The following is a 22,246-nucleotide window of genomic DNA, read 5'->3' on the forward strand; positions in this document are numbered from 1 at the left end:
TCATCAATTCAATGATGGCCCATCTCGCCACAACTTCTTCCCCCTTTATTTCACTGTCTGCGAGTAATACACAAAGACCAACTGCCAGCTATAGTTAGTCATGTGACCCAGGATACAGATTGCACGCACCAAATGGTTGGGACAAGAAAATGCCTATTTTCTAAAAATTACATTTTCAGAAATGTGACTTAAAATCCAACTTACCATTAAAGAACATTAAAAATTACAATACATTAGACACCAAACTCAATAATACTACTTACTCCCTATTGAAAGTTATCAAATATTAAATGTAATAAGGTAACCCAATGTTATCCTAATTGAGAGGTAGGCCTTGCAGTTATGAAAGGGTGATGTGTATTTATTAAAAATTGAGTTTTAGGCTTTGCAAACGGTTTATGTTCCCAGGTCAAAATGGTAGTGTAAAACTGCACACATATGCTGTAGTGGCAGGCCTAAGACATGTTTAAGGGGCTACACAGTCAGAGCTGCAGACCCTTTAGTAACATTTAACTTATAGGCGCTGAGTACATATTATACTACTTTACCAGAGACTTACAAGTAAACTAAACATGACAATTGGCTGTAAGTCAATGTTACCATGTTTTAGGGAGCGGGTACAACCACTTTATCATTTTTTAGAAGTGGTGAAATGTGCAGAGTCCTGTAAACCAACAACAATTGTTTCAGAAAAGAGGAAGTTGAAAGCAAACGTTTGGAGATTACTCTGCAAAAATGGCCACGTCCAACAGTACGCTTTATGTATGTTGATATGCTATTTTGTTGTTCTGACCCATTGACAAAGTCAGTAGAACTGCCTTACTTAAAATGCCACATTTCATCACATAGTCCGCCATGCATGTCTGTGGGGATTTGGGTGTCAGGCACTGTGCCTAACCCCCACCAGCCCCAAACCCCATTCAGAGGCAAGGCCCTGCGGCTAACCCCACATTGTGCATGGCCAAAGGTCTTGCAATCCAGGGATTGGCTGCCTGCAGGGTGATTGGACATGGGGACTTGCTGCAGACCAGGCCCTGTGGCCAACCCTATGCCCATGTCCAACACCACAGAGAATGTAGCGTTGACTGATTGTGGGCAGGTTGGACATGGGGCCTGTTCACAGGCCTATTCCTGTGGTGAACCTCGCACAACACAGCATGTGGTTGACTACCCATGGGGAGGGGGATTGGTTCTAGTATGGTAATAAAATATAATTGTATGCTAAAAAAACTAGAAATTTACTGAAAGAAATAAAAGATTAAAACTACAGTATAGTTAACAATTTTAATAATATCTTACTTCATATTAAAGAATAACTTAGAAATTCATTGAGAAAACAAAGGTTTAAGGGGCATTATAGTTTGGTGAAAATGTCAGGTGCAATGTACCTTTTTAAAATAACAAAACCACTGAAATTTACCATTATAGTAATCTCAAGTAACTATGCCTCAAATAACTATAATTCACACCCTCTCCTTTTTCTGCTAATTACCTCCCATAGTACATTACTCATGGCTTGTTTTATGATATCATTGATAACATCACTGCAACATGTGGAATGACATAATTGATAACAAGGACTGGGGAATCAGCCTATAGAAACAGATGTCCTCAGTGAGGAGGGATACCCTTCTTACATTAGAGGTGGGGAACCGGATGAAATACACTCCCATTAAAACCAATTTATTCACAAAGTTTGGTCTGGCCCCTTAGAAATATTCCATCATGTTCAAGGACAGCCAGAAACTGCCAAGCCAGTCTTGGGTACATTTCCTGGACTACTCCAGACAGTAACTGACTGAGGTGATTTGTGAGGGGCAGTAACGTGAGTGAATGTAATGGGCTGTACAATCTAATTTTGCAAGAGTACATATTCAGTACTTGCTTTACAGAGCTGTGCCAACACTTGATTGATTATCAGTTCATTGACCCGAGGAAGCTTGCAAAGGAGGTGGACCTCTGGATCAGCAGCAGCGTCAAAGAATGTATCTGGGAGTGGTCTAGGTCCCCCCTGGTAGAGTGTGGGGAAGGTTAAAGGTGACACAGACAAGTCCCAAAATAAGGTGGAGGGAAATGGTTTCAGTGCACCTTCTGAGATACAGAGAGGAGGTTCTGATGGTCAGTGGCCAGGGTGCCCCAGTTCCAGCCCCCATGCTTTGATTTAGGACACAAGAAGAGGGACTCTGTCAATAACAAGAAACCACCTACTGCTGGGATCTTTAATGGGGTAACCAATGTGGCCGTGGGGGTAAATAGTCCCCAGGGGAAGGTGGTAGAACATGCCCTTAGTTGCATGATACACTTGGAAGGTGAGCTTGTGATTCCAGAGTGTGGGAGCCATCATCTCCAACTGGTCACAGTAAATGGGATCCATGTCACTGCTCTGAAGCATACTGGTGCCAGCTAGTCAAAGGTAGTGAAAAGGCTGGCTACCCCACATCACTACACCGGGTAGGTGTTTAAGGTCACGCAGGCCCATGTGTATGACTTCTTCCGCACTGTGGTTCTGGTGTCCCTAGAATGGGATGGGGTGATGAACCAGACGAGGGTCATAGTTAGTCCCCAGATGCCCATTGACTGCATTCTGGGGAATGAGTTGTCACTGGTAATGGAAAAGCTGGGATGGCCAACTGCTCAGGATGCCCTGAAAGTTCAGATTTCTGGGGGTACCATTCCAAAATGGAGGATACATTTGACCTATATGGAAGGGAGGGGGGTGGAAAGGCTCACACATGGGCCCTGTTTCACCTCATTGTATAGACTCTGGATTGGAGAACAAATCACAGGCTATCACCCATGGACTAGTGGGAGGGAAAGTGGAAGTATGACAGAAGAGAGAACTTGCAGGAGCAGTTAGGGAACTTTTTGACAGTCACATAGCTGGGAGTGAGACCAGCCCTAGATCCTCACTTGGTACTTCCACCTGGCAGTGGTTGGCCTAGAGCCTGGCCCTTAAAAACTGACAGCTGTCCATGGCCTCTTTTGATTGCTGTCCTTGAGGTCAGAATTTTCCTTCAGTTGGGGACAGAAGTCTGATCCAGTGGATGCAGTGGATCACATCACTTTGTTGGGCTTGAAGTTATGTCTGCCTACTGAGATGCATCTCTGAGGGAGTTAAGCTTAGGTGCTCACAAATGGGGTCCACAGGTGAGGAGAAGGAGTAAGGACCATTAGAGAAATGGCTATCTGTCCACCTGCCCAATCAGGATGGGTGGATACGCCATTTTTACTGTCATTCACCACCAGGTAAACCCTTGTGGTGAGGAACAGTAAAAACCAAACTAAAATCCAATGGCATCCAATGGCATCCAATGGCGAGGGGAGCAGTACCTGTTTTATTTTTTAAAAAGATCCAATTTCAAGGTTTTCTTTTTGAAAACAAAAAAAATACTGTTTGATGCAGGGTTGCATCATGCTGACGCAGCCCTGCACCAAACAACAGATTGCATTGACAGGAACCACCATGACAGAGGTTCCTGCCAATGCTTCATAAATTACTGCCAGCTTGGTGGTCTTTTATAAACTCAGTAGTCGGGACCTCCACCAGGGTGACAGCGTGGTGGAACATGGTAGAACAACATCTTCACCTCCAAATAAAAATTAGGCCCTTATACTAAAATCATAATCTTTGTTAAGCTCAGATTTAATTTGAAAGCAGCTTTCTGGAAACCATCCAAACTTAGGCCTATTTGGATGTTACTTTATCCTTCATTTCATGTTGGTCTCACCAAGTGACTTTGTTAAAAAGTAAAACACTTTTTTAAAATATAGTGCAGTTTCCTTCTATATGGGTCTGAAAGTGTTTAACAGCAAGATTAATCCTCTACTGTTTTGTTCCATTATTTATAATGTTATTTATAACCGTATAATCAATGTTAATCAGGAATACCATGAGACTTCATATCTGAGGAACATTTTAGAATCAGACGGAGTTCTCAGCAAGTTCTAAATGCAAGATGGAGTGGCTTGAATTTGGTCTAATTGCTAAAGGCAACCCTGCAATTAGTTGACTCTTCTTTACTTTGTCATCCTAGGCAGACTTGGACTCACTGAGGGCGGAGGGTGTGGGGGGAGCAACAAAAAAAATAATAGTTAAAAAAAACTTACCTTTTTCACCGCTCCGCGCCAACACCGTGCCACTCATCTGCTACAGATGCAGGCAGAGCCTCCCAGCCTGCCCTGTGTCTAATGCCAGCAGCATGAAAGCAGCATTCAAATTGGATGGAGCGCCAAGCCAGGGCGCTCTGAGGCAGAGTGGGAGCCTCTGCCTGCTCTCTCCAACCCGGCACTGCAATGCCAGGTTGGAGAGAGCCTAGTGTGCATGCAGGTTTGGCTAGCATGCACGTGGCCCCATTCCTTTTACAGTAAAAACATAATAAGCATATTTCATTATGTTTTTACTGTAAAGGTTTTGCAGCTGCTGCTGCTGGTGGCTGGGCAACACTCCTCTGCCATAGCGGAGGAGCCGACACTGATAAAAGGAATCAAGAAAGTAGTTTTGTTTTACTTTTAAGGAATCTGCTTGGCAGCCATCGGTTGAACCTGATGCATTCATGCCAGAACATTTCCTCAGTTAAGTTTAAACTTGTTCCTCCTTGAATCCACAAATGTATTTAACAGTACCACCTTTCCTATTTGAGCACCTGTGGTAAATTTACCAAGCCACTAAACAAAAAACATGAGCACCAATACATTGCTGGCCACTAAAACAGATCGGGGCAGCTCCTCCATAAGGGCGAAGGAGCTGTGACCACCGCCAGCAGCGCAGCTGCAAACCTTTTCCACAAAAATAATAACAAACTTTGTTTATTTTTGTTTTTGTGGAAAAGGGGCCGAGCCACAGGAGTGACGAGCCATGAGGGAAAGTGCTCAGCACTCCCCCTCACTGTGCATGTATGTTTAGCTGGCCATCTGCGGCACAGGGCTGGAGAGAGCCTGCAAAGGCTCCCAGTCTGCCTTGGAGCGGCGTGGCTGGGTGGTCCCAGCCAATCCAGACACTGCTCTGAGCAGTATCAGGATTGGTGCAGGGCAGGCTGGGAGCCTGTGCCTGCAGGCTGTCAGCAGAGAAGAGGAGAGGAGCAGCACAGTCATGAAGCAGGGGGCAACACAGGTATTTTTCTTTAAATCATTTTTCATTTAAACCACCCCCTCCTCCCATTAATAGCCCCTCCTTCCCCCACGCACCACTGTGCCCCTTCAGGGTCGTGCGAGCCACAACTGAAATAGGTGGCTGTCGATTGGAGGGGTACGGGTGCATTTTTAGAGGGGATTGTTTCATACCTTCTCTTGAGTTAATACATATACAAAAAGAAAATAGCACAATTCAAGGGAGTTACTAGAGAAGAAGGACTTATCACACAACTTTATTTTAGTTGATATATATTATGGGATGCATTCACTTTTTACTAACATTTATGTTATCTGAATGACATTGTGTTTTGAATTTCCATTTATTTTAATTTCCTTCATTGTATTGGCTGTTTTCATTAGGTAGTATTATACAGTGTCTCACAAGCTGATATCTGTAGTCATGAAGCAGGGGGCGACACAGGTATTTTTCTTTAAATCATTTTTCATTTAAACCACCCCCTCCTCCCATTAATAGCCCCTCCTTCCCCCACGCACCACTGTGCCGCTTCAGGGTCGTGCGAGCAAACTGAAATAGGTGGCTGTCGATTGGAGGGGTACGGGTGCATTTTTAGAGGGGATTGTTTCATACCTTCTCTTGAGTTAATACATATACAAAAAGAAAATAGCACAATTCAAGGGAGTTACTAGAGAAGAAGGACTTATCACACAACTTTATTTTAGTTGATATATATTATGGGATGCATTCACTTTTTACTAACATTTATGTTATCTGAATGACATTGTGTTTTGAATTTCCATTTAATTTAATTTCCTTCATTGTACCTGTTTTCATTAGGTAGTATTATACAGTGTCTCACAAGCTGATATCTGTAATTAGGGAGATATGCTTAGTGTCTGATATCAACTTCCATTATGAGAGGTTAAATGACTTTTACGAGCAGCAATTTCAGAGTGAGGGATAGCACTAATATGCTTGATCTCACAAGCTGCTTAACCTTAAAGCTGTATGCAAGGATGCAAATGATTTATACACAGAATTTAAATCTATATGACATATTTATCTGAATTTGTGAAGTAGATCACAGTAAAGTGCATTTACATGTTGATGCATTTCAGCAGAGGGGTAGATTAATTGTTTTTCTCAATTATTATGTTTGTCATGTTCACAAAATTCCAGATGATGGATTAAAGGAGCAAGCTGGAATAAATGCAATCATTCATTAGAGAAAATTATTTAAAGTAAAACAATTGCTAGTCTAGCAGCCAGGCACATCAACAGAGCATAAACTATCACTCTTCAGCGCAAAAAAGTTTGGATTAACTTTTTTGTAAATGGAATTTTTTTAGTTGCCAATGAAATATGCATGAGCTTGAAAGATTTGTATGTGTGATGGGGTTAGAGAGGGGTGTTAATGCAATTACTTCCCCAAACGTATTCCCTCAGTACATTCCTGGACCAGATGTACTAAGATTTTGTGTCGGTTTGCATCAGTTTTTTGACATGGCCGGTGTTACTTTTTTTTTACAAAGTCTTGAGGCTAAATCTATTTTGATATTTACTAAGACACGTAAAGCCCAATTGTGTGGCACTGTGTGGCTTTGTAAAAAAAAGTAAACCAATGCAGCACAAAGCACTGCCTTTTGTTAAGTTGCGTCAGGGAGGTATTACGTAGGAGGAGCATGAGCATTATTGTGCATTCACCCATATATTCTGATCCATATTTACTAAAGCCACTAACCATAGGATTGTGCCAGAATCAGGCGCCTACCTGTGTAACAAGGAGAAATATCTTCATTTCACCTTGTCACTTCCTATGTGCAAGTGTTCTGCATTCTACAGCCCACATACAAAGAGGAATAAGCCACCAAGTGTAGTTTTTATGCAAATTGGTGTGACTTCCTGCACAAAAACTATTTAGGCCACAATGCAGGCACCCTTTTGACTTGACAAAAGGGTACCTACATTGGAGCTAGGCAACTATAAGTGCACCAGTGTTATTAGAGAGCAGAACCGCACCATATATTTTCTTTTCAGAGGACATGAGGATGCATCTTTTGGCAGGGTGCAGCATGATGCATCATATCTAGTTGCTTCTAGGAAGAGATGCACCACTTTGCCAACTTCTGTAAGATGGTGGACCAGTTCAGCTTTTGCTTTTGAAACATTTCCTTGTCATCCTGCTTTCTTTTTGGGGTCTCCTCCTTAAACACTCTCTGTGACTTCACCCCCTTGTTTTAGTGAAGGAAAATTACATGTCGCCCTTCCACTGCATCAGTCAAGGCACCATAACCTCAAAAGATAAACCTTATCCAAAACAATAGCACACTTTAATTTTATTTTAAAATATCTTTCATACTGCATTCATTTCACTTTTTATCAAGACTCCTGTACCTTTAAAAGACTCATCTGTCACAATGCAGAAAACCTGCAATGGGAAGAGTCAGCTTCAGCCCACAGTATGCTATGATTGGTGAATCAGGTCCAGTGGTCACTTGATTGATAGGACTTGGCATCAGTGTGAGTCATTACAATCTCACACATGCATATACAGTGTTGCCTGGTGGTGAGAGATGGAGTCACAGAACATTGCAGGGGAGTTGGTTCTCCAATACCTGCCTGGCATTACACCTCTGTTAGAAATTGGGTTGTTGGTTGACTCAGGTGTAAACCTTAGTCAAGCAGCACCCGCAATGCAGTTCAGGATAGGATTAACTTAGAGGCAGTGTGTAGAGTATTTGTGCATCACTTCAAAAATAAAACAGTGAAATTGTAAGACAAAATGAATCCATACCAGTTTAGAAAAATAGAGAAGGATTTTATAAATAAAACAAGACCAAAATGACAACAATAATGGTTCTTTAAAGATGAAACTGTAAAATAGTGCTGAGAAGCAAGAAGTGTAAACTGGGGATATGTGGACCAGGACAAAGTCAAACGTTCAGGTTGACCACAATGGATTGTGGACCGGATACAGGGACCCAGTGGGTCCTGCTGAACGAAAGTACCTTATTCCTGATTGTGCCAGTGACAAAGGTGCGTGTGCAGCTGAAGCAATGCACCTGTATCGATCCATGCAGCGGACGTGGTGCAGGTAGTGTGTCAATTTTCTCTATGTAACAGAGGCGATGCACAGGTTCGGAGATGCGACAGGTCTAAAGGTGATGCGTCAGTTCTGCTACAACAGCTGCAGCGATGCTTCAGGGTCAATCCACGCAGCAGAGGCGATGCACCGGTTCTGATCCACGCAACAGGGGTGATGTGCCAGTTCTGATCTGTACAGGGTTGGTGATGCATGGGATTGACAGAGGATATATTGGTTCTGCTGAAGCAAGTATCTTAGGCCCACATCCAAGGGTCCAGTACTGGGATGTCACCACTTGTCAGGGTAGACTCATCGCTCACAGAACACAGGTGCAAAAGAAGGTTGGTTGGAGGTCTTTTTTGTCCTTGAGACTTCAGATCAGCAGACCAGTCAGCTTGCCCTTGGAGTCACACTGGGTTCTGGGTTGTTGAAATGTATGTCCAGTCCTTCTCACTTCTGGGTAAGAGGGCAGCAGGCCAGCACACCAAAGCAGTAGCCCAGGAAAGAGTAGTAGTCCAGAACAGTTACAGTCCTTGTAGCAGCATAGGAGTCCTTCCTCCTGCAGGATATCCACAGGTACAGTAATGTACTGAGTTGGTGGTGTCATAGGTCCAGTACTTATACCCAGTTGCACCTTTGAAGTGGGAAGCCTTCAAAGACAGACCTTTGAAGTGCACAGAGGTCCTGCCCTTCTTGCCATGGCTCCAGACTCACTACAGGGGGTTATGCAGCCCTCTGTGTGGGGATAGCAAGTAACTTATTCAGGTGTTAGTAAGGCTAGGTCCTGCTCCTTCCTCCCATCCTTCTAGGGAGGCCCATCAAATCACACCTGTGTGGCTGTCTAGATTGAATACACAATGCCAAGCTATCACTGACCACTGACAATTGTTCAGAGACAGGCTTAAGGCACCAAATGACTAAAGTAAAAAAATGCCAACTTTCTAAAAGTGCCATTTTCAGAATTATAATTTAAAATCCGATTTCCCTATAAATTGTGATTTAAAATTGTGATTCAAAGACACCAACCTCAAAGATTTATCTCTTCCAGATTGCAAATTACACTTAAAATTAATTACACTTAATATTATCCTATGGGAGAGATAGGCCTTGCTGTACTTCACTACTAGGGCATATAAAAATACAATGTACATATCCTGGCTTATAATACATTGTACCTTGCCCTCTACGTAGTCCAGGGCCTACCTTAGGGTGACATATGTATAACAAGGGAAGGTTTGGGCCTGAAAAAAGTGTTACCAGGTCAACATAGCAGTGTAAAACTGCACACACAGACTCTACAATGGTGGGCCTGAGGCATGTTTAAAGGGCTACTTAAGTGGGTGGCACAATCAGCGCTATAGGCCCACAAGCATCACTTAATTTACAAACCATGGTCACATGTAATGCACTTTACTAGAGACTTATAAGTAAATTAAATATTCCATTTGGTAGTAAGCCAATGTTACCATGTTTAGGGGAGACAGCACAAGCACTTTAGCACTGGTTAGCAGTGGTAAAGTGCATAGAGTCCTAAGGCCAGCGAAAACAAGGTCAGAAAAGTAGCGGTGGTAGGTAAGAAGTTAGGGGGAGAACAAAGGCTGTCAGGTCTAACGACCCCTGACCACAGCAACCTGCACTAGAGTTGCACTGCCGGAGCTTCCCTGAGATCACAGTGGAGTTCACTGACCTAAACATTATTGTGAATCTCACTGATCTGAATATTGGTGCAGTCTTTATATTTGTCCAGCACAACACAGGGGAATGAGCTAAACTCAAAGTACTGCTGTACTCCCCCATGGAGTCCTGTGCTTTGTCTCTCCTTGGACCATAATACTGCCATCGTTCTACATAATGTCTTGTGAGTCAGGATATCACGTCTTGATAAACACTGACTGGATTAAAACATAGGCTTGTGGAAGAAAATATCTGGGGAACTGATATTAATTGAATAATAAAATGGTACTAATAGAACCACAATTCACAAAATGCAAAAAATAACAAACGTTGCAAGGTCAAAAAGTCTTGTTTTTAAAATGCCATGTTATTGCTTTGCCAATTCCATTTGGCATTGACATTTGGAAAACATATAATAAAAGAGTGCTTATGGTGGTGCATAATGATTCATGCTCATTTGTGACTGGCCATCTTGGATAATTTTTTTAATTAAAGAACAACTATTTCAAGGTGGCTGCTGACACATAAACATACATGTGTGATGCACGGACAGCTATTTCGGCATATGTTTTTGAACTTTTATGTACTGTTCTGAGGTGGTTGATGCAAAGGTAAAGAAGCAAGTGGCGTGATAGCAAGGTTCTATGTTCAGGCACAAAATGACAAAAAAAATAAGAAGAATAAGAATAAAGTGGGAGCAGGAAGGGAGAGGTAATGAGCAAATAGGGGGAAGGGTCTGGGGCAGTTGTAGTGTGAAACTACTTGGCATTTGTACAATAAATATTAAAAGCAATACAATAAAGGCATGAGGGAGCAATTGATTATTACCAGGAAGTGGGGAGGGGTAATGGGCATGCAAGAAGAGAAAGAGAGAGTAAAGTCACATGAGGAAAGCCAACAAATGCAGAGATTTAAATTAAATAAACACTAAAGCTATCCATTCATGAGCAAAAGGTTAACCCATTTTATTTGTTGTCAGCACTTCTCAACATTCAAAGGGCCAATTGATGAATTGGGCATATGTGTGAGTCTTTAAAGACAAGGACCCTAACATAAGTTATATAAACCAAGAGAAGTCACATAGGAAAATGCACAGGGGACAAGCTTCAAAGTACAAACCATGAAGGTTTACTAAAAATGTAAGAATCAATACAGAAGGCAAAAAGTCAGAGGTTAGTCAACCAATTAAATATATTACAAATGCACATAAACACATTGTATCACTGTTAGTGGAAACTAAGCTGTAATCTAATTTATAGCCAGAACCAGTTACAGTCTAGCACAAGGCATATTGAGAGTTAGGTAGTATGAGAAAGTGGTTGTTCATTGCAGAGTTTGGTAGTCCACCACAAGAAATAATGTCACAATACTTGTTAGGTCCAGTAAAGATGTCAGTAATTTAAACCTAAGATCTATCCCTGGTAGTTATGGCACAGAATAGACAGCTTTAACTTAAGAAAATGAGTAGGCATTTAGAAGTACCAAAACAATTAAAAGGTTGAAAACACAACATGATAACAATTCAAGTTCAGTTGCTGAAACAATAGAAAATAATTAAATGAACAAAATGACATTGAAATGACAAAAACCAAGAAGGGGAACCCAAGAGAAAATAAAGAATTAAAAAAGAAATAACGCTAAAAAGCATTAAGCCCTGACTGCAGTATTCTGGTCGTGCTTGATTGAGTCCTAGCTGCATTTAATGTTAATGGCAATGAAGCCCAGGTCGGATACAAAAAATAAATTTGTCTTGGTAACAAGTTTTACTTTCTGATTTGGAACTCAAAACTCCTCAGCAGTGCAACTCAGCAGACTGCGGCCCAGAAGGGTGGATAGCCAACAGATGAGGTCTCAGATAAGTCATTGGATTTTGGCAGGAAAACTCTGAGCAGGAAAAGTTTTAAATTCTCTCCCAAAGAACCGCCCTTGCCCACTGAGTACTTTTGGTGTCATTGTGATGGAGTAACCTGTCTGCTCAAATCTGAATAAGGCCCTTTGGGCCTGATTTAGAGCTTGGCGGATGGATTACTCTGTCACAAACATGACAGATCTCCACCATAATATAAGTGCCATTGGATTTAACAGACCGCATATTCCTCCAGTGGGGCAGGGCTCCCTACTGTAGTCTAACAGGACTCCACAAGGCCAGAAATCTATCTTTACAACTTCCTGCTAAAACAGATTTGTTGCCGGGGAAAAACTCAAGGTAGAAACAATCTGAATATTTGGCCCAACAGGTATGCACATACGCTGGATTGACATGACAAGTTTGTTCTGGTCTTCCAGAGGTCTTTGGAGTCAAACAGTTTCAAAGTCCCAGGTTTTTCAAGATGTTGGAAGGAGTACAGGTTGGATCTGCCAGGGTTCCGAGGACCTTAGCAACAGCACTTGGATGTCAAGATTCACTACATCAGAGGCCACCAGCAAGGCCAGAGGAGGTCCAGTTGGAACTGGCCAGCTGTGCCGTTAAGCAAAAGGGGTTTGAAGCAGTCCTGTAGTATAACAGAAGACCAACCTACTGATCCTTAGAGTCCACTTCTTTGTCCTGAGTATATTATGGAGTAGGTCTAGCTTTTCACATTTCCTCACAGGTCTCAACAGCAGGTGCAGTCCTTCTTTTGTTTTTCCAAGAGTGCCTCATTCATACCTGGCAGTAGCTTCTTGGTGGGGATGACTTTTAGCCCCTCCCTTATCAACAGGGAAAAAGATTCCTGGGTACTCTTAGCTATGTTTGCTGCAGTTCCTGTATGCCCTACTGCAAACAATCCCCTAGTGCCCCTTTGTCGTTAAATCCAACATGGCAGAACCTTTCTTCACTTGTGCATAGCTCCCTCCTATGCCCACCCTAACCGTGTGGCCATCGAAGTCAGAAACACCTTCTCTGTGGCAACTCAAAACAGGTTCTGGGGCAGCTACCTTCCCTCTGGGCTTGGTGCATGACTGACTAGATGGACAACAGAAGGGGCAGGCCAAGGTGTTAGCGACATCTGCCTGTGACACTGTAGGCCTCTTTGAAGTTAATTAGGTTTCTGGGCACATCCCAGATGGTCATTCTGCCAAAGTAGCAGAACACGTCACCTCACACAATGCCTTTGCCTCAGCGCTGTGACTTTACTAGTGACTTGGGCTTGTAATAAGGATGTTAAAAAGTCCAGAAATTAACTTTGATGCTCCTACTTAGGTAGACATACCATTATTAAATGTTATATTGTATCCCAAAGCTTCTGTATGTAACAGCTAACTCTGCTATACTAAAAATAACTTTTGAGGCCTTGTCACTGTGAGAATATTTACCATTAAACGTTTACTTGACCTAATTTTAAATACCATGCACTCTGCCATATGGACATTAAGGCTTACTTGGGGGTGATTTATTAATATGTAAAAGGAGAGTTTAAATAGGTTATTTTGACAGTTCAAATTTGCAGTTTTAAAAGTGCACAACCAGGCAACAGTGGTAAGCCTACAGTCATGTTTGCACTGTCACTGTGGTGGGTGGCACAATGGGTATTGCAGTCCACTTTGCACACACTTTGTACCATAAACTAGGGACTTATAGTTAAGTTAAATATGCCTATTAAGAGTATAGCTAATTTCAACATGTTTTATGGGTCAGACCACATTTGCACATTCAAAGGAGCCTGGTTAGCAGATCCCTACCATGCAGAACCAAAAAACAGCCACATCAGTCCAAATAAATTGGGGTTATCATACAAAAAGAAACATTTTCTTGCACCAGCTATGTCTGCAATAGACCTTAATCTCTATCTAATTGGGTGAGGAATGTGACATGTTCTTTTATTTAGTTCTGAAAGGTAAATGAAGAAGAACGTTTTACATAACTGGTAATTAATTTATGGACAAACCCCAAAACCTTCTAACTTTTAAAGGCAGTAATATTACATTTTGCCTTTTATACATCTGTGCTAATGATTTGAAAGAGCTGAAAAAATAGTACTTTGCGTACTGAAAATGTAGAATACCTTTAAAGAGTGATTTTTAAAAAGAATCAGAGTATCCATGTCAAGCATAGGTTGCTTTTTAGATCTGGCATGACAGCTATCTGAATGCCATTTTCTTAGCAGTTCATGAAAACATACTTAGAGTTGGCTTTGGCTTCATCCAATGCAGTACATCTCTATCACCTCTTGCTATTGGCTGTATGATGTATCATTCAGCCTTTTTGGACTTGCTTCCATTAGAATGAATAGTGGAATATTTTACATCTGATAAGTGACCTCAGTCAGATTTATTAGATGACAAATTCACCTGGGGTCATCTGAAAACAACTAAAGCAACTACTCTGACAAGAAGCACAGTGGTAGTTCTTACCCTGGCGTCTAACTTGGGTTGTAAACCCATCAGAAAACTCATGAAAGTTTATAAGACAAATGTTGCTTAAATGCTATCTATCGGGCCAGTTTATGGGTATGAGATAACACCCTGGGCTGGATTTGGTTGAAAATGTTGTCATTGAATGATTGTTCGCCATACTGAAAACTACCAGCACCCATATCTGCTACACCAAAGTGGGGCTAGGATAAATAAATGATCTTGTGAAGCTACAACCACTACTATTACAGTTAAATATATATGGACCAAGGAAGAAACCTTATTTAATCAGGCAGTTCTAGCCAACCATATTAAAACTGAGCGAGGCCTAAAAATACCTTGGACTTTGTACATACATAATATATGTTCTAGCCTGAAATTACTTGAACTGTTTTAGAATCCAGTAACGTACTTGACTAGATTCTCTAGACCATTGAGGGAAATGTTTATAACTAAATATACTGATGAAGGACTGTATAAAAAAGTTGGCAAGTTCACTGTTTGGGCCCATGTCTCAATGTGCACTAGTCATGATATTGAGCTTTATTTAATTAGGATCATCAATACTTACCATAGGTTTTTGTTAACAATATTAAGGCTGACTACTGTACACTTTCTTGTGCCTTACCCACTGCGGGGCACCTATTTTATAAATTGATCTGCTTGTCCGTGTGATGGTTACTCTACACAAAGCACGTTGCACTTTATGCTATTCCGCAAGTTCTATCCTACATTGAGGAAGCTGCTTATTTTACCTTTTTTAAAACAGTCAATTTTAGTCAGTGTAGGGCAGCTATGGTGTTTTTGCTATCACTGTCAGCACTGAGGCTATGCTTTTTAATTGCAACTTTTATACAGTGTGCTATACATTTGGGAGTCAGTGAATGGATTATGATTTTTCTTATTGTCTTATCCTGATTTGTTTTTTAATAATAACAAAGCATCCGTTCTTACTTTTTCTTTTATCATTAATTAATACCAGTATTTTTCATCATGTATTATGCTTTGTTGTATTGTGTTTTACTGTATATTTTATGGTCATTTGACGACCGCATAAAGAATGATGATGATGAAGAAGTGCCCTCAGTCATCTCACTGACACATTGCGTCCTTCGTCTCGCATCTGCATTGTGTGCAGAAAATTATTTTGTCTACTTTTTCCCCAGCTTTGGCAAAGACAATAGGGCTGCTTTTAACATCCTAAATAGCATTCATGCAAAAGTGCATTCAAACAGCAAAGGTGCATGAGTGTGTTAGCATGTGTAAGCTCATTAAAGGCAGGCCTTTGCCATTTTCAGCTTGCTCCCATGTCAAGTTTCTCCTCAAATGATTAACCCGCCTAGAGTCCTTTAAGCCAACTTTTTTATGTAGATAGTATGCCCTCCTTTTTTACTGTTTCTTTAATACTGTCTGTTTTGTAGCCTCAAATTACACATCCCTTACTCCCAAATGGACAATACATTATCCCTTATGCCCGCCACGGACAATAAAAACCAAGACATCAACCATTAATAAAATACTTGTGGTGCATTCAATTTTGTTACTTACTGGAGTTCATATATGTCATTATGGAAGAGGAGCATAGGTGGGTGCCAGGAGACACCCTGTCCAATACTGGAGTCTACTCGCCTGAGTGTGGTTTCCTGAGCAGGACAAAACCAATAGACGTAGTATTTCCAGTTTGTGAAAACGTCCAGCATTCTCAATTGTAATAGATCCTGATATTTTTTACTTTTTTGTTATTCAGTTGGAGACTGCATAAATGTGTTATTGTTCCTTCCATTGCCATATCCCATTATTGTACCCTTTAGCATATTACTGGGCGCTTAACAAAAGCTTCTGTAGTTATTGAAAGTGTAATGAACATTTTAATATCATCTTTGTAATATGTCTGTGATCCTCCAATAGGCTCTACAGATGACAGTGCGGTGGAAAAGAAAACTGGAGCTCTGCATCCTGGTTTAATTATTGGAATTCTAATGTTGGTCTTAATTCTCACTGCGGCTACTCTTGTGACACTCTATATGTATCATCATCCAACGTCACCAGCTAGCCTGTTTTTCATTGAGGTAAGGCAATGTGTATGCTTCCATAAAAATTATGATAATAAGGGCCATCAACATGATGGTTATTGCTGGTACTAACATGTATGTAGCTATTGTCCAACACATATGTTGGGTAAATCAATACAAAGAATTAAACATACTCTTTTTCACATAAATGATTTCTAGCCACCAGTATAAATGCAAAAGAGAACATCTGCATACATGTACTCTGATTGGAAAAAACAGCACACACATTGGTAATACTAACACAAATTGCTTATTTAGATTGCTTTTTTTCTAATGCTTTCACAGTCATGGCAGTTTTTGTAGCGCTATTTGTTTTCCCAGTTCAAAAGTGAATCACACAAAGCGCCTCAATTTTCATCAATTCAAAGATAAACATTTATTATAAGGGCAACTTGAAAAATATTCTTACTATTAATATTGTTATTAGTTAATATTTGTAATTATAATGGTCATATATAGTGCCATACATGATTGAAAAAACATACTTACTCTTATAACGTTATCCATGATTTCTGAATTATTGATCTCGCATAGAGAAACTCAGGGACACGTACAGAAAGTTAGTCGGAAGTGTAAGTTGAACTCGACTGTGCAGCTAGTTTTGTTTACCAGTTTAAGGTCACCGTTTGTGAATTTGTGAAGTGCCGTATTTTTTTTTTATTTCAAGTTCTCTATTGTTTCATGTGATCCCACAAAGACAGTTGCGTTTCCGCATAGGTTCAAAGATAGTGTTATTTATGAGTTCAATTTGATATTTAGAGGTCACAAAATACCAATTTACACTCACGGGTCAACATGCACGCAGCTATCATTACACAGGTGAGATGCAGTGTTATTTGGGATTATCTGCACTTCTATGATGGAAATCAAATTTCAGAATGAAAATGAGAAAGGAACCCTTTTAAGCCCCCAAGATGTGTGAAGTTGCAGCAGAAGGGGTTTCTCCACAAGGACAAAAAAAAACATGTTACTGAAAAAATTAAGATTTAGTTGTGTGCAAGAAGCATGTATTTTATGCATTAGAAATATGTAAGTTTCATTACGAGTGTGCAGTAAATACTTGGGGCCATATTTATACTTTTTGACGCAAAACTGCGCTAACGCAGTTTTGCGCCAAAAAAGTTAGCGCCGGCTAACGCCATTCTGAAGCGCCATGCGGGCACCGTATTTATTGAATGGCGTTAGCTGACCGGCGCTGCCAGGTGTGCGTGAAAAAAAACGACGTACACCAGGCAGCGTAGGGAAAAATGGCGTTTGGGCGTCCCAAAATGGGGCAAGTCAGGCTGAGGCAAAAAAATCGTCTTAACACGATTTGCGCCATTTTTTTGGGGCGCCCAGACGCCATTAACATGACTCCTGTCTTAGCAAAGACAGGAGTCATGCCCCCTTGCCCAATGGCCATGCCCAGGGGACTTATGTCCCCTGGGCATGGTCATTGGGCATAGTGGCATGTAGGGGGGCACAAATCAGGCCCCCCTATGCCACAAAAATAAAAATAAAAAAATACTTACCACAACTTACCTTTTCTTCCCTGGGATGGGTCCCTCCATCCTTGGGTGTCCTCCTGGGGTGGGCAAGGGTGGCAGGGGGTGTCCCTGGGGGCAGGGGAGGGCACCTCTGGGCTCATTCTGAGCCCACAGGTCCCTTAACGCCTGCCCTGAACCAGGCGTTAAAATGAGGCGCAAATGCAGGGTTTTTTGCCCCGCCCACTCCCGGGCGTCATTTTTGCCCGGGAGTATAAATACCACGCACATGCCTGGGAGTCATTTTTTAAGACGGGAACGCCTACCTTGCATATCATTAACGCAAGGAAGGTGTTCACGCAAAAAAATGACGCTAACTCCATGAACTTTGGCGCTAGACGCGTCTAACACCAAAGTATAAATATGGAGTTAGTTTTGCGTCGAAATTGCGTTAAAAAAAACGACGCAATTTCGGCGCAAACGGAGTATAAATATGCCCCTTGATTTCTTTGTCAAATAACACAACATGTACATGTGTAGAGATAGCAACCTCATCCCGGCTTTAGTCATTTATTTTTATATAGGGGAAACTTAGACCAAGGGCATTAATCTATCTTTTCATGAGAACCAGATATTTTACATGTGAGCCAGACATTACACTTTTTTATTGTCAGAAAGTTAAGGGATCTTTCAAGGATTACAAAACGATGAGCTGAAGCAGGGATTTGACCTTAGTTCCCCAGTTCCTATTCAGCAGCACTAGCCATTTAAGTACATCTGTGTGTGTAAAACTAGCTGTTTGAATCAGTCATCTGTTTGTGTTGTGCCTGGAATATAGGATGAGTTTGAACCTGTTTAATATCACTGTCCAAGCTGAACTTTCAATATCTCAGTAGGTACTACCTATGATGTTATGGATCATATTCCATTGAGCTCAAGGGCTTTTCATGAGAACCAGATATTTTACATGTGAGCCAGACATTACACTTATTTTATTGTCATAAACTTAAGGGATTTTTCAAGGATTACAAAACGTTGAGCTGAAGCAGGGAGTTGACCTTAGTTTCCCAGTTCCTAGTCAGCAGCACTAGCCATTTAACTACATGTGTGTGTGTGTAAAACTAGCTGTTAGAATCAGTCATCTGTTTGTGTTGTGCCTGGAATATAGGAAGAGTTTCCAAGTTGAACTTTCAATATCTCAGTAGGTACTACCTATGATGTTATGGATCATATTCCATTGAGCTCAATTTTCTTGTTCTCCACTTCAAGTCACTTTCCTCAGCAACCTTAACCTCTGCATTAGTCATTTATGTTTTTTCTTTGGTGTACATCTAACTTTTGGTAGTCCATGTTTGACAGACCACCACCTGATTCTTCATCACTGTCTTTTCAGTCTTGCATTCTCCATGTGCTTAGCTTTGTCTCCTCCACTTTGTCATCCGCCCTCATTCTAACACACACACTCACACACACACTCTCTCAACAGACACTTTCCTCACCCATAACCACTGCATTTCCTTTTCCGTAGGCATCATCAATATTTTAAAAGCTGTGTACCTTTGTTAGCGCGTCAGTCCTTCATAAGTAAACTTTCAAGGAGAGACGCGTATAGGTCGATAAACCTTTTGACTCGCTTAGAATAATCCTGCAAGAGTTACAGCATAATACACAATAATCATTATTCAACTCAATAATCAACAATCAATTTAGTCAGTAATCTTCACTCACCATGACTTCTCAGCCATGAATAACCACACCTTTAGTAAGTTTAGTAATTTTATTTCACTACTAATTTTGGTTACACTACTAAGTCATATGGATTAATACTTGACTTCAGATTCAAATGCATATACGAACAATATTAATTAACCAAAAGATGCCAGAAACACAATCTAATCAAGGCTTGTATCACAATACATGCTAGAGCATTAGCACAAATCAATAATAAGATCGGCATCAAGATATCAGCTCTATCCAGAAAGTTCAGCAAAACAGCTCATCAAACAATTGTCTCTGTATCTGTCAATCGTCAGTTGGCAAACCCTCATCTAACCCAAATTAGCATCAGCATGTGGGGCATCATGCAAAATGATTTAGAAAACAAGAATTTAGAAAACATCTAGCTAAGGAGAACTAACTAAGACAGCGCAGTTGGCACCTTGAACGAAAAGGCACAAAAATAAAGTTCAGTCATATTGTCATATCTACCTATGCACAGTATGGGTCAGCAAACAGAATCGGTCTTCGTCTCCAGGTCATCAGTCGATCAGCAACCCATCAGGCTCTCAGTCAGAGAGTATGAGCCCAATGACAGAATCTCAAATCTCTTCTTCGCAACAGCGGTCTGCCTAGAATCTATTCTTAATCTTTTTCCTCTGTCATGTTGTTATATCAAAGTTACCCAAAATATCCCCCAATTTTCAATTGGTCAATTAATCGTTTGTTATTACTCTATCCAATAGTGTCCATGTACCAAATCTATGAATTCTAATATATCACACTTCACACGTTGTTGATTGGTCTGCTTTGCGATGTTCTCAGCATCCGGCTCCTCAGGTATCAAAATTGTTGCATCTTCTTCTCCAGTCGGTGTTTCCATTGTTCGCATCCTGGGAAAGTACATCTAGCACACATTACACACAAATCTCTACTTTGCGAGAAACCTCATCTCTTGTCCATCGGTTCTTGTGGAAAGCTTCTGCTAAGCATTTTATTAAAACAATGAGCATTTCAGAGTTAGTTCACTCTCTCAGCATTTTTCATTAAACGCTAGGAAATACAGCTTCTGCATGAGGCCTGGCAAACTAGGCCAAGGCACTCGATAAGTTAAGGCCTACAATTAATAAGCTAAAGCATAATTCATATCCTTTAGTATGGCATATTACTACATTAATCTGATACAGTTTCCATATTTCTTATGTGTTAATCATTCATTTAGTAAGTTTTGTGAACACTGGTGGCCATTCTCAGAGGTCACAATTCAAACTTTCACATTATTTTCTACATTATATCATGTTCTACAATTTCATAATTTAAAAATACATAGGGGCATATTTATACTCTGTTTGCGGCTGAATTGCGTTGTTTTTTTTGACGCAATTCCGACGCAAAACTAACTCCATATTTATACTTTGGCGTTAGACGCGTCTAGCGCCAAAGTCCATGGAGTTTGCGTCATTTTTTAGCGTGGACACCTACTTTGCGTTAATGATATGCAAGGTAGGCGTTCCCGTCTAAAAAATTGACTCCGAGGCATGTGCGCCGTATTTACACTCCCGGACAAAATTCACACCCGGGAGTGGGCGGGTCAAAAAAAATGACGTCCAGCCGCTTTTGTGCCGTTTTTTAGCGCCTGGTCAGGGTAGGAGTTAAGGGACTTGTGGGCTTGGAAGGAGCCCACAGGTGCACTCCCATGCCCCCAGGGACACCCCCTGCCACCCTTGCCCACCCCAGGAGGACACCCAAGGCTGGAGGGACCGATCCCAGGGACATTAAGGTAAGTTCAGGTAAGTATTTTATTTTTATTTTTTTGTGGCATAGGGGGGCCTGATTTGTGCCCCCCTACATGCCACTATGCCCAATGACCATGCCCAGGGGACAGAAGTCCCCTGGGCATGGCCATTGGGCAAGGGGGCATGACTCCTGTCTTTGCTAAGACAGGAGTCATTTCAATGGGGGTTGGGAGTCGAAAAAAATGGCGCAAATCGGGTTGAGGCGAAAAATTTGCCTCAGCCTGACTTGCCCCATTTTTTGGCGCCCAAGCTCCATATTCCCCTACGCCGGCACTGCCTGGTGTACGTCATTTTTTTTCACGCACACCAGGCAGCGCCGGCGGCTAACGCCGGCTAACGTCATTGAATAAATACGGCGCCCGCATGGTGCTTCAGAATGGCGTTAGCCGGCGCTCATTTTTTTGACGCAAAACTGCGTTAGCGCAGTTTCGCATCAAAAAGTATAAATATGGCCCATAGACATTCAATAAAAATTTCAAATAAAGACATCTGCGTTAGCACCTTCTTCTCCCAATTCCCCATAGAACTGCAATTATAACCTATGTGACAATCTATCACTGTATTCAGAGATCTCAGTTGTGCCACCGCCATGAACACCGATCCACATCCTGAACTCACCCAAACAATTAAATTCTGATTATGAGTCAGGTGGAGCAGAATTACCGTATGGAATTTTCTCCACCTGATTGTAGTGTTCCTCCACCTGATTTTCCTTGGCACTGGCACATCACACCTAATTTTAACAGGTGGTAATTCCACTCCATAAAATTGTATGAGCCTTTGCCTGCAGCAGCAGCCAAGGATCTTACCCCATTTGTTTCAGATTGGAGAAGCAAACATTTCCCCCTCCTCACCAGAAAGTAGCTGCCTCTTCCCTCCCATCCTCCCACACTCCTTCCACCAATTCTCCCTGCTCATAGACCCCCACATACATTTACTACTGGTTTTGAGCAGGTGGTGGTTGTCTGTGTTAAATCCCATGAAACTGGAAATTTATATCCTGATCAATTGTGGGTTCA

At 41.4% G+C, this 22,246-nt stretch overlaps 1 protein-coding gene across 1 annotated transcript in view; it reads left to right on the forward strand.

Moving 5' to 3' along the window:
• PLXDC2 (plexin domain containing 2) overlaps positions 1-22,246 on the forward strand; it is a 1,436,917-nt gene that overhangs the window by 1,394,735 nt on the left and 19,936 nt on the right. Inside the window, exon 13 of the mRNA XM_069211779.1 lies at positions 16,089-16,249. Coding sequence (XP_069067880.1) covers positions 16,089-16,249 — 161 coding nt within the window. The remainder of the gene's footprint in view (positions 1-16,088; positions 16,250-22,246) is intronic.

The sequence above is a fragment of the Pleurodeles waltl genome, chromosome 10 (assembly GCF_031143425.1).
Source record: "Pleurodeles waltl isolate 20211129_DDA chromosome 10, aPleWal1.hap1.20221129, whole genome shotgun sequence".
Taxonomy (NCBI): domain Eukaryota; kingdom Metazoa; phylum Chordata; class Amphibia; order Caudata; family Salamandridae; genus Pleurodeles; species Pleurodeles waltl.